This window comes from Oryzias latipes, chromosome 1 (genome assembly GCF_002234675.1).
Source record: "Oryzias latipes chromosome 1, ASM223467v1".
NCBI lineage: Eukaryota > Metazoa > Chordata > Actinopteri > Beloniformes > Adrianichthyidae > Oryzias > Oryzias latipes.
The window spans coordinates 8,861,864-8,879,188 of record NC_019859.2 but is presented as its reverse complement, the minus strand read 5'-3'; the positions used below and the strand labels follow the sequence as shown (position 1 = coordinate 8,879,188).

At 37.8% G+C, this 17,325-nt stretch overlaps 1 protein-coding gene across 3 annotated transcripts in view; it reads right to left on the bottom strand.

Annotated features, from left to right (window-relative positions):
- The window catches only part of ttbk1 (tau tubulin kinase 1), a 48,692-nt gene that overhangs the window by 3,963 nt on the left and 27,404 nt on the right, over window positions 1–17,325 (bottom strand). For 2 of the 3 annotated variants that reach the window (XM_023955252.1, XM_023955250.1), the window contains exons 12-14: window positions 17,091–17,263; window positions 16,580–16,920; window positions 14,416–14,597 (exon numbers count right to left, since the gene is read on the bottom strand). In XM_023955252.1, the coding sequence (XP_023811020.1) occupies window positions 14,416–14,597; window positions 16,580–16,920; window positions 17,091–17,263 (696 nt within the window). Of the gene's footprint in view, window positions 1–651; window positions 10,183–14,415; window positions 14,598–16,579; window positions 16,921–17,090; window positions 17,264–17,325 lie in introns of those variants that run through there. The other variant, XM_023955254.1, reaches the window with a different exon arrangement.

Genomic DNA, 17,325 nt, shown 5'->3' with positions numbered 1-17,325 from the left:
CCATCCATATCAGTCAAAATGTCATGCTAAGCTTTGGAGCAGACACCTACTACCCTCTGTTTACATAGCAACATATAAACAGTTTGGCATTGGCAGCGGTTTAGCTAATGACCAAATCTCTGTACTTAAAGCTTGCTTGCCAAATATTTTATTTGGTTTTATCTGCTACTTTTAGATGACTTTGTTGGCAATTAAAGGATTATGAGCATACACCTTGTTTTTTCTTGTTTGTGTTTTTACTTGTTGTCTTTATAAAGTTAATCAAAGATTTTGAAGAAATGTTAAATAACATGTTCACATTCCAAATCCTAGATTTTAATAGTTTTTAAAAGTTAGTTTCCCAAGCTACTTGCTCCATTTCATGCAAAAGCCAAGACAACAAATGTGTGTGGGTTTTTAAGATAATTATTTTTGCACTAGTGATTAAAAATGTTCAAGACATAATTGCATTTATTTTACATGGGGGTCCTGGGTAGCCTAATGTAAGACGTTAGCTTAAGGAAATTTGATCAACCCTTAGTTTTATGAAGAGTCTAAACCTGATTTGTTTTGTACCGGGCTAAGAAATGTTGATTAAAATTAAAGAATTGTGGACATGGGCCTTGTTTGGGCCAACAATTCCGTATCCAAAAAAACTGCTAGCGACTGATACATTTGCCCCTAGAATCATTTTATTGACATTTTGGTTGTACACAAGCTTTTCAAGATTGTCTAGATTACATACATTGATATAAAAGGCACAAAAAAATGCATTGCAGAGTTTATCTTTAGACAGGACGCAGTCTAATATCAGGTGATTTTCAAGTGTTTCCCTTCATAATGATTTCACATACAGCCTGTACATACCTACTAAACCCAGCTGTTCATCATGCTATTTGAGATTAACTGCAAACTTAATTACTTTCTACAATTCTGTATATATTTACACAGCAGTTGTTTGGATTTACAAAAAGTTTAAAATACATGCTATACCTGTAAATTATACAAGCAGAACTGTACAACCGTCTAGTGGTAGAAAAAATGCTTTTGTTATTTGTACAAATGAAAGACTCGTCTTTGTGTCTAACAAACAGTTCTTTTACACTCAACAACAGAAGCTTTATTGCAAAAGTGATGACCAACCAATCTTTTTCTTTTTTTATGAAATTATTTTTTCTTTGTGATCCAGTTTGAGGTTTGAGGTTGAATTTCTGACTGGTCCTTTGTGAATTGGTGGAACAAGGAGTGATTTTGTGTGATTACCAAGAATGGGGCATTGATGTGATGTTCATCTCTAAATACAGGATACTTTAGCTTTCTTTACAGATGTAGTATCTGTACAATATCACCCTGTTATTCCTTTGAAATATCAAATATGACATATCTGTGTGGGAAAGCACACGCCACTTTTATATATAGGTTATTCCTAAAATTCTACTGTGTTTAATCCCTTTCGGAAGAGTTTCTATCCCAAAATCTATGATAGAAGTTAGAAAAAAAACATTTCTTACTATGAAAAAAATTTAGATTCATTTTTTTTATTTTAGCTAATGGGCAAGTTGGCCCTTTCACAATCATTTGTAGCTTTATTCAATTTTATTTTTTTCACAGCATCTTGATGATCTGATAAATACAAGACAAAACATGATTTTTATTTTAATCAAATTTCTTGTTTAGTCCAAAACGTATTCAGTGTGATAACTTTTTAGGCTGACAAAGCTTCTTAGCACACAAAAAAAATGATTACAAAAAAAAACAGCAAATCTTTGCACTTCAGGTTCACACTGATCTGAAAAACGGCTCTGGAACAAAAATACACAATTTTCATATTTTCTTAACAGGTAACAGTGCATTGCAAGGACACTGCCATAGCAATTATTACACAATCAATTGAAATTTCTATATTTTATAAAGTAATCCATCATGAATCTCTCCTACAAAATGTACACATGTTTCAAACAATACTGATTGAAACAGTAAAAGCCACTGCCTGTGACTTAAAGTCAACAAATGTCTACTGTTCTGATCAGTGAATGCCTCTTCAAGTGTAATTATTTACAAAAAACAAACATTCTCAGATTTAACTTTGTCAAAGTTTATGTTCACTGTGTCTTTGCAATGACAGTCCGGTGCTAATGTGATCCTTTACAGTCAGAAGTAGAATGTAGGACATAGAAAGAGTAGATCTCGTGCAAAAAGAAGTGACAGTCAGCTGTCATTCTTCACTGAGATCGCTGCTGTGGGTCGCTTGGAGCTTACTGGGCTGTGACTGTTAGCGATCAGAACAGCATTCTTGAGGGAGATTCCAAAAAGTCTCCCGACACGGTGGGTTTTCTCAAGATTGAACCTTTTGATCACCTACAATAATTTGCATGGAAATTATTTCCCTCAAAGTTTTTGGCAGAAATAATCCCAAGAGAGACAACTAAACTGTGACTGACAAAAATGAGATGGTCCAGGTGCATAAACTCTGAGAGATGTTTGCTTACAACAGTTTCAGCCAAAACTTCTCCAGGATACCATGCAACATTCCGTTTGAGTAATTTAAAATAAGACCAATAGATTATTTTAGCCAATTCACCAGCTGTCACAGCCCACTGGGAACAACCCAAACTCTTAACTACCTTTGAGGAAATGCAAAGCAAAAACAGTGACAATCTTACACAGTATCACTTTGCTAACCAGTAAAAATAAAGTTAGCAGCAAGTCCACTACATACATTCCCTAAGTGGTGGTATTCTACCTCTACGCAGCATATAAAATAAACAGGGCACTCTTAACTCAGCGTGAGGCAGCATGAAAACAAGCCCAGGTACCCTCTCTGTTAGCATGGAGCCCCAATGAGCTTCAACAGAAAGAGAATGTATCAAATACCAGCCAAATGAGTCAGCAAGCAGTGCATATTTAGGTAATGTAGCCCTTTAATACACTGGGAAAGCAACATGCGCTTTCATTGCACAAAATGTGAATCTTAATCAGATTTGAACTTTTGTACAGATGCCTAAATGAGGCAAAAAGCAGCAAACCAAAGACTGCTACTTTATTAGCAGCAGCCATGTCTAAACAAAGCTTCTTTACACTCACCATCGCCAAAAAAATCATCAGTCTCAATGCACAGAAAAAAATAGTACATGCAGATCTTTCAGGCATGTCTGGATGGCCTCAGGTTTTATCAGCATCTCAACAACTAAACCCCTTAAAATCACCAGTGATGATTGTTTAACAGAACTACCACGACCATGCTGATAGCTTATCCAAACCTTCTTAAAGCTCACAATGTTCTGTTTCTGTGACATTTGGACCAGGCACAAACAAAGGTTTGGAGATGAGGATTTTGATTGATAGAAACACAGTTGAAGCATCAAACTTTCATGGTAGGAAACACTACTGGTTTAGGGTTTGTGTTGACTCATCCGCCCACTCCAACCTGCTCCCAAAGTCGAGTTTGTGGCTTCTTACGGTGTCACAGTGAATAAACGCTTTCAAAACAAGCTTCCGGTGCAAACAAGTAAATTATGACAGGTAAAGGTTGGCAATTTTTTGACAAAGAAAAAAAAAAGATTTTCATTTTTAATGGATATTTGTCATAAAAACCAGTACATTAAATGCAGCTAAAGTGTCCTTAATATAAATAGATTGAGCTGATGGTTAAGATTTGCAAAAACTTCTGGCTAACCCTTTTCTCCAAGCAGATGGGTAAAACTGCAGTGGTTGATGCTGGGTGAGCTGAAGTTTCTCTGTTTTCGCTTTGAGATTGCTTCTACACAACTGAGGGGAAAAATTGAATTTATTCTTTCAAGAAACGAGAGAAGTTGTTTGGTACTTAAAACAATCTTTTGTTCTACTGCTCACTCCATACGTAGTCTGGTTAATCAGAGGCTTAAACTGAAACCTAAAATGTTTCGTTTTTTTAACTAAATCATTAGCAAAGAGGGAACCACAGCTAAATACAAATGGATATTGGGTATTGACATGATCCACTGGTTTCTATTGGGATTATTTGAGCCTGTTTTTAAGCTTCCCTACCCATTACCATGTAGGTTATATCAGACCAACATTTTCACAAATGGGCAAAAAGACATAACAAGCCTTACAGCTGTTGCATCACACCCTGGGAGGCCATGCTTTAGCCGATTATTCAATTGGTCCAGTCAAATGGCAACACCTTATTTAAATTAAAGATGTGTTGTGGTCCAAATGGAAAAATCACTGCCAGTACAATATGGATATTACACCCATCAACAGCAGTTACAAAAGATTTAAAACCAGGCTGTAAGTATGTTTATTTCTACTTGAAATTATATAGTTTTCATTGAAGTTGATGGAGAATCCCTTGTATATGTAATAGTCCACTAAGCGGTTACCTGGTGACTTGACTTAGCTTTGAGACTAGCTTTCAATATAGAAGTCAAAGTCTTTCCCCAAAGAAGCATTAAATCAAGGGTCTACTAAGGGGTGCATTAAGGGGGGTGCATAAATCTAATCTTCAAGGGCAACATCATACTTCTTTTCCAAAAACACTCGAGGTCCTGCAGATTCAGTAATATCAAGAAAAGGGATTTAAAAAATAGCAAACTAAAACATGAGATGACATTGAACCAAAAAATGACCACCCCGCAACGTGCAAACAAAGCAGAAAGAAATATAAATACTAACTGACCCATGACCAAAACCTTTTTCATCCCTTTGACTACTAGACTGTACTAACTGTACCGGGGGTATCTTTTTATACACCTCACCACTGATTCTAAAATTGACCATGGGGGTGCGGCCTTTTAATTAACAAGTAGCTATAACCTTAAACCGCAGACTGGCAAAATATCAAACACAGAGCCACAAAAATGGTTTTGAATTGACCTGTTCCAACCATGTGATGTGGTCATCTGACCCATTAGAATCACATGACCACATCCTTTTTCCCATCTATGGTACTGCCACAGTTTCCATTGTGAAACAAGAAAATTGCTAATAATTGAACAAAAATTTAACATCATCAATGAGGTGCAAAACTAGTGACACTTCCAACGATGCAATAGCAAACTTTTTAGTTCAATGTCAATTTAAACTGCCTTTGAGATTCAAGTCAAGAGTTGCATTCTCATTGGCTCATTCAGTCTGCAGAGTGTGTTTCCTGACACAACCAGCAGGTGAGAAATCCCCCCCAAAATCTGATAAATACTGAAGAAGCAAACAGCTGTCTGCTTAGAAACAAGGGTGCCGTTCACTTGCAGTTAGTGCTTTTAGTGATGGTCCACTCCTGGTGCATCCAAGATGAGCGATGGAATAAAAATACTGTTTGAGGTTAAAAAAAAAAAAGAAGAAATTAGAAGTTGTAAAGAAGGTTGTAAATGTCTTGTAAGTAATAGGGCTTTTGTGAATATATAGTGCTCAAAGAACTAGCCAGGTTTCTTCTTTGTGCTTTTTGAGCAATTTGGGTGAAACTACCCCTATGAAGTCCATTGAGACAACTGTTGTTGTAACAGTGGGCTGTATAAATAAAATTGAAATATTTTCTAGTGAGCAGCTGTTGCAACTGCTTGAAAATGTCTGCAGTTTGTTTTACTCAAAGTGAAAACAATCTTAAACTAAGTCATGAAAAGCTTTGCCATTTCCTGTCTGATTAAGCAGTGCGTAGAATGTTCCCCTAGACTTTGGTGCAACCACATCACTGACAGCACTGGAAGAATTGTTTTTCATATAACTTTGATTATGATGCTGTGCTATGAACTGTTGCACCACTCATAGAAGTCCATTGGATAATAGTAAAAGCAAAGTGTACTATACAACTTTCAGGATTGGCTGTACACAGACTACAGCTTTAAAGCATTGTGGTAGCCAATCAAATCATGCCATCAATGTCTCTACATTATGTTGGTGGTACAACAGTTTTCTTTAGAATGATAAAACTTCTGGTATCGATTGTGTACCTCTATGATGAAGGCATTATTAGTGGAAACCTGAGTGTGGACAACTTCAGCATCCCACATTACCAGAATACAGCATATAAAACCAAATATCTATCAAGCTTCACCACCGCTTAGAACCTTTAAGTTGCAGATAAAAACAAGCAACAGGGCAATCTCTTCTTTAAAACAGTCATAAGCGTGTTACAATAACCCAAGCTTTAAGGATGAATACAATGTGCAAAAGAATCTCCTAAGAGAAAGAACTACATCTAAGTACAAAGAATCTATTGTTCTTTATGGGGAATTTATTGTCAGTTTCACATGATTCACATTTACCACCATTTTTATTTGACAACTAAAATCAATAAAAAGGTTGAGCCTGTTTTGAACTGGTTAGAAAAGCCCTCAAGCTATGTTTGAATTACATGCCTCTAGAACATATTCTGACTGTCATTTAAGTTTAGCCTGTCATTATTTATCAACAGAGGAAGAGACTGTTTTTAGTATTGTCTTTCAGGTAAATGCCAAAACCCTGTTCTGCATTTTGCTCAGAGTTAAAGAATGTCATGGAATTTAAGAATAATTCAGGTTTCTGAATGTGGATCCTGATAGTTCTGGAACTAAAATAATTCAAAATGATAGAAAGGCATTTTCATAAGATACATACTTAAGAGGTCTATTTTTCCCTTCACTAATATCCAACATTATTGCATTTACATTTTGCATTTGAATTGACCTGTTCCAACGCATTTCCCGGCCTGATTTCCAAGTCTGGCCAACTCAGTGATAAAGTGCAACAGTAAAGTGTAGGGAAAAAACGTTGTGAAAAAGGAAGCTCAATAACAATGGTACAAAAATACCATTCAGAAAAATTCCATTAAAAAAAAATTTAACTGGCTGGACAAGAAAACACTTTAAAACCACAACAAAAAAACAACCATCCTTTGCTTTGCTGGTTTGGAGCTAAAACGATAGAGCTAAGCAATCTAAAGTTCAAAACTCTTCACAGTTGTTCCGACTGAAACCAACATGAAAATAACCTTTTCATTGTATTCCAACTGATGAATAATGGAAAGGTTGCACCATTTGGAAGACCTGAATGTAACAGTAACTCAAACAAAACACCTAACTGCATGTTGATACCGGTTAGATAAAAAATCTCCAACCAGCCTTCTATAGCAGTGTTAATGGCAGAACTTGACAAAGAAGACGCCTGTCCTGATCAACTATAAGCCCGTTTTCTTCACAAAATCTTGATTTTACAACTCACAACTTTGTTTCGTAATCGTCAAATATGACATCACCCATTTGACGTGAAAACATCAACATTTTACTAAACTATTTTTTAATCCACTGTGTTCTGATGATGAAAACTTTGACAATTTATAAAAAGGAAATTTAAATGCTTTACTTTCCAATGAAAAATCATTAAGATTTAATGCATTGTGGCCTATGTTCCCCCAAATCAATGCATATTAATTTGTTGCTGAGACTTCTGGGAAATTTCTAGGGCACTGGATTTTGAAAAATGTTGATTCGGACAACCAAACAAATTGTGAAAGCCCTATACACTACGCTAAGTATTGAATAGTGAGAGCATTCAGAAACAAGTTTTGTCAGCATGCCAACATCCCAGATAGACAATGGGAACCCCTTTGTATGACGATTTGATTAAAAATATTGTGTAAATTCAATCTGTAGTACAATACTGAGAAATCAAAGTAAATTGGAAACAACTATAAGTAGAAAAATTACTACGCTCATATTGCCTCAAAATAATCAATCTCTAGTAAACTTCCCTACAAAATGTACAACTTTTTAATATAATAGAGGGGAGGCAAAGTACAGGACCAATAACATAATTATTATTATTTTTAAATGGTTTCAATTGAAAGGCTCTCATTGGTTTGATACATGAATTTTCTGTTTTGTCTGATTTGATTCCTAAGCTGTTAAAATGCCAAAATGTTAACATTAGCATGACAAAGTTAGCATGCTAACATTCACATGTCAGCACAAGTACTTCAATGTTTGTTTTGCTCAGCACTGGATGTAGCAGGTTGCAGGTAAGACCAATACAATCTGAGTCTGGCTCAACTGATGTTTGTGACCAGACTTTGTTTGTCATATTGTGTGGTGAATTGTTAAACACAAAAAATGTTAAACTGTAACATTAGCATCCCCAAATTTGCATGCTGAGATTTGCACTTTACCACCAACTCCTAAATATTAGTGTTCTGTTCCCGAGGAACATCACTCAGCATTGGACTAAATGTCAACCCATTTTACGACTTTGTGGTGGCAATCGCTATAAAATAGAAGCATCCAAAAACCTAAAAATCTGACATGTTGTTGTGCTAAATTTAGCATGCCTAACACAGATTTTAAGTTGATCTGATGCATAGATCTTTGATGTTAAGCAACTATAAAAAGAAGTAGAAAATCAAAAATAATAATTGTTGTTTTGGTATGAAAGACCTCAGATGAGAGAAATAATCTTTTAAGATCCCTACATATCCAACCCATATGTTAATTATTTGTTCATCCTACAAATGCAACAACACCAACACACAACTTTGTGCATCATAAGCTGTATGTTTTTGTGTATTTTCAAAGAACACATTCATATCCCAACACTTAGTTTTGTCACAACTAATAATAACTTAAAACATTGCCAATTTTTAATGAAATAAAGACAAAACAAAATAAAAACTATTCGCTACCTTTGCTCAAAAAAAGAAGTGTTTTAAAGGTATTTAGTTTATTACTTTCATTTTGTCAAAATAACCTTTTTATGTTTGAATATATTTGATAAATATTGGCAAATAAATGATGAAATGTTAATAGTTATCCCTTTTGTAGATATGAATTTTTAAAGCCAGTTTAACTTTTCTTTAGCTAATGTTTTTAATATAATATTGCTACATTGTATTTTAATAACTTTTTTTTTCATTATTAGGGCCCTTAAGTTTACTTGCACTTTACTTTCTGACAACTTTTCTCGCAACGTTTTTTTTTACAGCTGTCATTTGATAAATCAGCTCTTACACCTTCAGACACTTTGTTGACAATGTTTAATGGAGCAACAATCAGGAAACATGTGGATCTCCGTGGGTGCGGTGGTGTGGAGGAGGAGTTGGCGATAGCGGCGTATTGCTCGGTGGGCAAGGTGTTCGAACACAGAAGTCTTGGTGCAAAAAAGGTGATCGCTGGGACGACCTGCATTCCTCGACGATCACTCCTTCATTTTAGCAAAAACAAAAAGGTAGGAAAAAAAAAACTCGCACAAAAACTGTAAAGCTTAACAGTCTGTTAGCAGCCCCACTAGGTTAGACGCTCCTCTTCACAGAAGCAAGTATTGTGATTCACATTATTTCCACCAGTGATCCAGGTCTGTGGCGTGTGCAACTTCAGCTTTGCAGAGTTTATTGCATGAGAAATAAATTTCCGTCTTCAGGGATTTTCTTCTTTTCTGCCTGGTTGGCCATCAGCTTGAAGAAGAGTTTGTGAGCTACGTGAATATGATTGTGTGTCGTGTGTAGCCACTGATATGGCTTGTTGTGTGATCTGGCTGTCAGTGTGCTGTGTTTGTTGTGTTTTTTGTGTACATTCATAATTATGTTTATGAATGCAGAGCTGGCCACAGATAGCAAAGATGCTTTGAATCCTTTTAGATTTTTTTATTATTATTATTATTATTAGGGTGTTTGTTGAAGCTCAAGCTTAGTAAATGTAGAGGACTTATCCACAAATAAGATCAACCAACTAAATTTCCTTTATTTTCTTTCTTGGTAACTGACCTACTCTAAAATCAGGTTACGGTTTATGACGAGGCACCAAATCAAGCTAAAGGGGGTCAAATTGTGCTCCAGATTTCAAAGGTGTTCTGACCAGCCCTGCTTCTGTATGTATGTGTGTGTGTGTGTGTGTGTGTGTGTGTGTTTTCATGGCTGCAGACAGGCGTGTGTCATGAAACTGAGTCTGCCTCTCAGTCCTCTCAGCTATTGTTCTTGTTCATCAGTTTCGCAAGCATCTGCTGCAGATGCACCCTCGGCGTGTTCAGGACAGAGTGTCTGCTGCGGGGGCTGCCAGGCATCGGCAGAGTGCCGGCGTGCCGGCGCCGGGTCGAGCCGGTGGCACCGATCATGTGGGCTGGGCTGCTCTCGGCCGAGCGGCTCCTCTGTATAAAGCTGCTGCCCGGGTGGGGATACTGCTCTGTTTCCAGGGTGGAGGAGGAGAAGTAGGAGGCCAGCCTCTTCAGCTGATTGGGTCGTAGTTGATGCCGGCTGTCGTCCAACTGCAAAGAGACCAATCAGAGAAAGGGGAGGGGCAGGTTAAAGACAGAAAACAACTAAATCAAATGTATGTTTATCTACGTCTACGCCCCCACACAAACATTTGACTTCCTGCCCTCGTCTCTTTTCTACATGACAGACGTTAGACATGAGAGCTGATTGGTGCTCTGACACATCTAAAGCCTTCATCTGATAGGTCAAACACGAGGGGGGAAGCTCGGGGAGAGAAGTCGAGGGGTGTTGGGTAAAGCTGTCAATCTATCTACAACTACATAAAACAAACACTAGTTAGAAGCTACAAGACATCTGAACCAGATTAGCAAATTGGCAAATTATTCAGACTAGTATCCCCTACGTCTGAAAAATATCTCCTCAAAGAAGCACGTTAAGGAAGTCACCAGCGCGAGTCTTGCACATACACTTCGTCTCTATTCTACTGAGCCACGAGCAGACTTTTTTATTTCAGAAGGAAAATCTACCACTGGAGATGCAAAAAGAATAAGGGAACTTAAAGGAAACAAACAAAAGTAAAAAAAAAAAAGGAGATGGAGTCATCAAGCACACAAAACACAGACACACAACAGAGGGGAAAAGAGGAGGAAACGTCTGAACAGAAAGAAAAGAAAGAGGAGGGACAGAAACTGAGTGAGAAAACAGAGGTAAAGGACTATTCCTAAACTGTGCTTACCCCGAAACATCACTTTATTTCTTCTTGTGTTGTCCCAACGGCACCCTCGCTCTTTTCTCCTCAGGTGAGTCAAACTTGACATACTGTGTACTTTTAAAGCGATAGGTTGGGGGCAAAGGCAATAGTAGTTAAGTGGAAGGGGAGGGGGGAAGGAAAAAAAGAACTTGAGAGGAGCAAAAAAAAAAAAAAAAAGAAGTCCTCGATGGTTGGTGGCAGACCAGCTCGGTCTACTGGGACAACAGGCGCACAAATCAAAGCGGAGCGCGCTCAAATGTCACAAAACAAAAGGACATTTACACTGGAGGGAAAAAAAAGTGCAGGCAGAGCCAAAAAAAGTCCATCTCTTTGAACGGAAGCCACCAAGAATAGAGGACCAGACCTGACCCATAACTTCATAAATCAGTGAGTGCATGAAAAAAGAAATCAAATGGTCACATATATTCACAATTGAGGTAAAAAAAAGAAATCAAAGAAATGGATAAAAGAATCACCACACCCATGAAGAAATCCTGCTGAAGAAAAAAAAAAGTAGACAAAGAAAAAAGTGAATGTGAAATTGAAATGTTTCACATTCACTTTCTGTTGAGGTTAAGTCTCGTCTTTTGGAGCACCTCTGTCAGGACATTTTCACATGAAAATTCACAATAAATAAATCAGTCACACACAACACTAACCTAAAACCAGTTTATATTTTCTTGTAAAACTATGAATTCATGCTTAGTTTGGTTTTATTTGAACTTGGTCATTCTTATGTAGTCAGGCCTGGTCCTCCATGACAAATTATCTATATTTTCAAAGTGTTTGTTAGAAACTTGAGAATTTATTTTAGATTTTGAATAAAATATAAAGAAGGTCAATAAATAAAATAAATTTAAGACCTACTAAAGAATAAAAATAAAGACTAAGTTTTAGTCATGTTTATGCTTAATATTGTTTTGAATTTTTGCTTATAAGATTGCAGCAAAAAGTGTTTTTTCAATAAGGTTTTTGTTTGAGTTTAACAAAACAGGAAAAAAAAACTTTTATTTAGATGCACACAAATAGGATTGTTTGTGAAATTATGGCAGTTTTGAGCAGAAAATTGGACGTTCCTCCTGAAAGACTTGTCTGATCATTGGTATCCTCGGTTTGGAAGCCAACATTCATGCAAAAAACAAACACACAGACTCTTCAGTTGTTAAAAAAAACAGCTGCCAGTCATGTAGGTGATGGGAAAAAAATCTACTGGACACATAAAATATCTGCTATGACCATTTTTGAGGACTAAACTGATTTAGGACACTCAGGCAGTTCCTGCTCTGACCTGCAGGAGGCTGCAGACTGTTCAATGAAGAGGACCATTGACACTGAGAGCACAATTACACCAACATTTGTCAAGTTAAAGGCACAAGAGTCAATAAATCTTGAGGAACTGTCTGTTTGTTTACTGAGTTGCAAACAATTTAACCCCAAAACCTTTCTTGAGCTTCAGCTTAACCTTACCCTGCTAAACACCATGAGCCATTGCTATCGTTGTTAGCAATAGCTGACTGTTTACATTAAAGGACGTAGTGTTGTTCCCAATAGTGGAAGCCAGTTTTGGTTTATTTGTTTAGGTCATTTTTTTTACAACAACTTGCCATTCTGTTTCAGAGTATCAGAGATGCTGTCAGACAAAAAAAGAGTTTCTAGAGAACGACAAAATATTTAGGGTGCATTCAGACTGGACACACATTCGGTCCACTTTAACCCTTGTGCTATCTTAGATGACCCCACCCTTCCATTGACGTGTTCTCCCTACCATGACAAAGGTGGATAAAGGTGGAAAGATTTCATGTAATCCATGGACAGCAGTGAGGTTCACAAATCCTTGAAGAAAAAAGGTTCAGAGCACTGTCTAGTGGGTCTAGATGACCCAACTCCCAACGTTAAAGTGCCTAGAATAGAACAAGGGTTACATGAACCAGGGTTCTTCTGATGTTTCTATACAGCAAGGCTGGTCTGTCAATCAAACAGTAAACAAGTAGATGGAAAGGTGGTAAATTTAAACACAAATAAGTTCTGAAAAAACTCCAAGACAGAGCTACCACAATTTTGGGGACCCAAACTGTGCAAGTTTATTATATGTAGCTGAGAATAAAAGACCGTTTTATCATACAGCAAGACTTAAAATCCCTTAAAATGCTGGAATCCAAAGCAGAAAGCATATAGATCCACAAACCAACCTACATATACCAACACTCCAAAAGTATCTAAATATATATATATATATATATATATATATGTATATATATATATATTTTTTCAAATATGTTTATTGGCCACCCTCTGAACCACTCCAATCCGACACTTGTCTGTGTTCTGCGTCAGTCACACAGTTGGTCACATTGATCAAAACAGCTCAGCAAAAACATCTAAACCGTGAACCAAACTGCTAATAACAGACCAAACCAAAACGAACATTATAAAATACACTTTTATCTCCATAAGACTAGCTCTTCTGTTTTTGATGGATGGTAAACCATGGAGTGCATACTGCCACCTACTTAACACAAACTGAGGTTTGTATGGAGGATGTCTAACATCTTTGTCTTTCTATCTAGGTTTGTATGCAACAACACAAACAAACAAAAACAAAACAAACAAACAGACCTGAATCAGAAATTATGTCCATACATGCTTGGATGGGCATCAATAGCTAGCACTTTAATCACATCAAAAATGGGGAAACATTGTATACATAAACTGGAAACCCTAACACCCCAATAAAAAAATTAAAAAAACATCCACTTTTTCTAAAGCAGTATCTGTAGCTGCTTTGGTGTGAGTAGAGTTTTGGAACCACTTCAGACCAGTTGTATATGCAGAAACTATAGAATAATATATTGGAAAAATTAAAAACTGCAAACTATCCTCTCAATAAATGAAGACTCTGCAAGATTTCCTCAAGGTCAGGCAGATCAAACGCTCAAAGAAACTAAATACAACCTCAGAGCTCCGACTCGACTCAGTTTGAATCAAAAAAGTTCAGAAGCACAGATGCAGCAAAGTTCTTAATCAACACTTGTTCATAAGATCTTTGAGGATAAAGGATAGAAATTATACTCAGGTTACAATTCAGAACTATCATGCATTGCCTCTGTCAAATACATAAAATACTTTTATGTACATGAAAGACAAACCAACATCTCATCATTGTCCTTTAGAGAAACATGAAATAATCCAGTTTATACAAAAACCTAAAACCAACTGCCAGGCATGGCGGTGGTGAAGTGATGAATGCTCATCAGTCTGACATGTTCATTTATTTCAGTTTATGGTGACACTTTACTAAAAAATGCTTGAACTCTCCTCATCTATATTTCAACTACAAACCAGCTAAAAATCTCTGAAAAAGACACAAAAAAATCTCCCACCATGCTGGATTTGTCCTTAAAGCTGCATGTTTGCTGGTGGTGAGATGAAGCAAAGTGGCTGCCGCTGGATACAGGCAGCGAGTCTGTTCAACAGCCTCCTCTCTGCTCATCTCACCACCCACATGCTCAAATTGGCGGGCTTGCTCCCTTACCGGTCTCTGAGGTCCGATCGGCTCTGACTCTCTCCGACGAGGACGTCCTGATGGCAGCGAGTGACAAGGCGACTGTGCAGGACTCCCACCGCTTCTTCTTGACGCCTCCTCTTCTGTTAGCGTTAGCAACCCTCGGCTACTGTCCCGGGTGTGCGTCTTTGGACGGACCACCAGCTCCGCGCCTGCGGGGGAAAATTTAAACACAAACAGGACTTTAATAATAAAGACAAAAGTAATGTTGAAAGTTTTGCAATGAAAGTCAGCCAAAAAAAATGTTTAAGAGGTTTTTAGGTGTTTTCTGATCTTCAGAATAAGGCTCACTGACAAAAAGAAATTTGTGCTATTTTAGACCCACTCGGGTTATCTTGTGATCTATTCTAAAAGCGCCCGATACTCTTTTAGTTATGATTATGCAGTTTTTAGCCACAAAAGAAAAAGGTCGTTTTGTAGGGCATAGCTTCTGTAGTGCAGCAGTAGTTCATTAGAAATTCGCCTTAGAGTTATTTATTTATTTTGCATACTTTGGCCAGGGATGCAACTTCAACTCAAAAGTGACATATCTGACTTATTTTTCTTACATAAATAGGCTCATATATTAGTCATTTTCCCACTAATAACTTGTTGATCTTTAGCGGTTGTTTCGCTAACAGCCGCTAAAGGGCCCTGAAGGTGTGTGAATCAGTATTTACTACTGACAGCAACACAGAACAAGAAGCGGCGTCAAAGAAAATCATGGGGGCGAATCTGATCGTTCTTTTCTTAAAATCTATATTTTTCTTATTTGCATTGAGAAATTATTATTCTTGTTTTTATTTTTCCTTCCTTCCTTCAAACGCAGCTCCTGTACTATAAGGCAAAAGATCGCCTTAAAAGAAAGACTAAATAATTACATAAATCTAGATATGGAGACAACGCTTTTGTATAGCTCTTTAAAAAAAATAAACCTGATTTATCGACATTATCTGTGTCTTCCAGTATTGGACATGAAACATACAGTCAATGCTTCCATGTAGAAATGAGTTTAAATTTGACACATCAATAGAGTTCCTTGTGAACGCAACATTATACCAGGCTTGGTAGAGTTGTTCAGAAGCGTTTTCTCCTAAAAGTGCAATTTATTTTCCAGTGCAATTTATGTCTACATATGTTTTTTTTCTTCTTTATTATGCATTTTTTGCTGCTGTGACTTGTTCTGAAAGTGTGCTCTCCTGCTAGCTTGCAGCTCCTTACACCCGCAACCAAACATTACAGATGGCGAGCTGTACAGCCAGATGCCAGGTCGGACAATGAAAATGAACATGTACATGGATCTAAAAACACAAAGTGGGTCCTCAATAATAATAATAATGGATTAGATTTATCTGCGCTTTTCCAGACGCTCAAAGCGCTTACGATATGCCCATTAGTCATTCACTCCTCATTCATACTTGGTGATGGTAACTACTGATGTAGCCACAGCTGCCCTGGGGCAGACTGACAGAGGCATGGCTGCCAGTTCGCCCCTACTCTGACCATCACCGGGACATTAATGCACATTCACACACCGGTGGAGCCACACTGGAGGCAGGGAGGGTGAAGTGTCTTCAGGTAGAAACAATTATGAATCAATGACAGTTAACTGAGGGGGAGCGGGGTCGAACCACCGACGTTTGATCGAACCTTGGAGCACTGGCTGAACTGCTCAACTGCCTGAGCCGCTCCAATAAAAAAATGAGCATAGATCAAAAAACGTTTTTCAGTAAAAGGGGATATATTCTGGGTTAAAATTGTGTGGATGTTTAACCCGGGATCATCTTGGAAATTTCGTTTTTTTTTTTTAAACAATCCTTTTGTAGTCACTTGAGGAACTGCAACATTATGCTCATTTGAGTGTGTGGGTGTGTGTGTGTGTGTGTGGGTGTGTGTGTGTGTGTGTGTGTGCGTGCGTGTGTGTGTGTGTGTGTGTGTGTGTATGTATGTATGTATGTATGTATGTATGTATGTATGTATGTATATATATATATATATATATATATATATATATATATATATATTTTTTTTTTTTTTTTTTTTTTTTTTTTTCCTATATTAGAATGGAATGTGGGGGTTAGTAAAACAAAGCAATCATTTCCAATTTTGAACCAAGTACGCTTTTTTTTAAAAATATCTAATAAAAAAGTCCTACCTCCAGCCCTGAGCCTCCTCCTCTCCTCCTGGTCCTCCAGGGGGCGGAGCTCTTCAGGCTCTTCATCTGTGGTTCCTGACGTGGTAGGGTGAAAATCCCGCAGCTCTGTCTCTTTGTCGATGATCACCCACTCTTTGCTGTCAAAGTCTTCCTCCTCAGCCAGAGGTACAGAGCGGATAAAAGCGTTACTGTGTGCCTCCTGGTCAACAGAAGCCACCGACACCTCCTGGCGCCCGCTGGCCTGACGATCTCCACGGCAACCAGGGTCAACAGACAACATCTGAGCTGGTTGTGAAGAGTATACATGACGAGATGGAGATCCCAGCATGTCCATCCTAGACCTGAGGGATTTTCAGGGACACAAGAACAGAAGTTTCTAATAAAAAATGTTGAAATGCTCTTAAACAGAAATTTTTATTTAGTCCCTGATTTTTGACCACAACACAGAAGTCGACACTCTTGCCTCGTGTTGAAAATCAGGACGGTTGCTGTCTCTTAGTAAAAATCCCACCTCTGTCCGTAGCCATCGGCCCGGCCCTCAGCAGCAGACAGTCGCTCAGATTCTGGGCTGTTTGCTCTGCGGTATCGCAAAGATCGTCCCTGGCCCGTTGGTGACTCTGGGACTCCTCCTCGTACCGGGGACGGTGGACACACCCCTTTACCTGCTTCCTCTTCCTGAGCCCCCTATATAAAAACAAGGATAAAAGCATAAATACTGCAGAAAACCTAATCCTTGACATCACTTT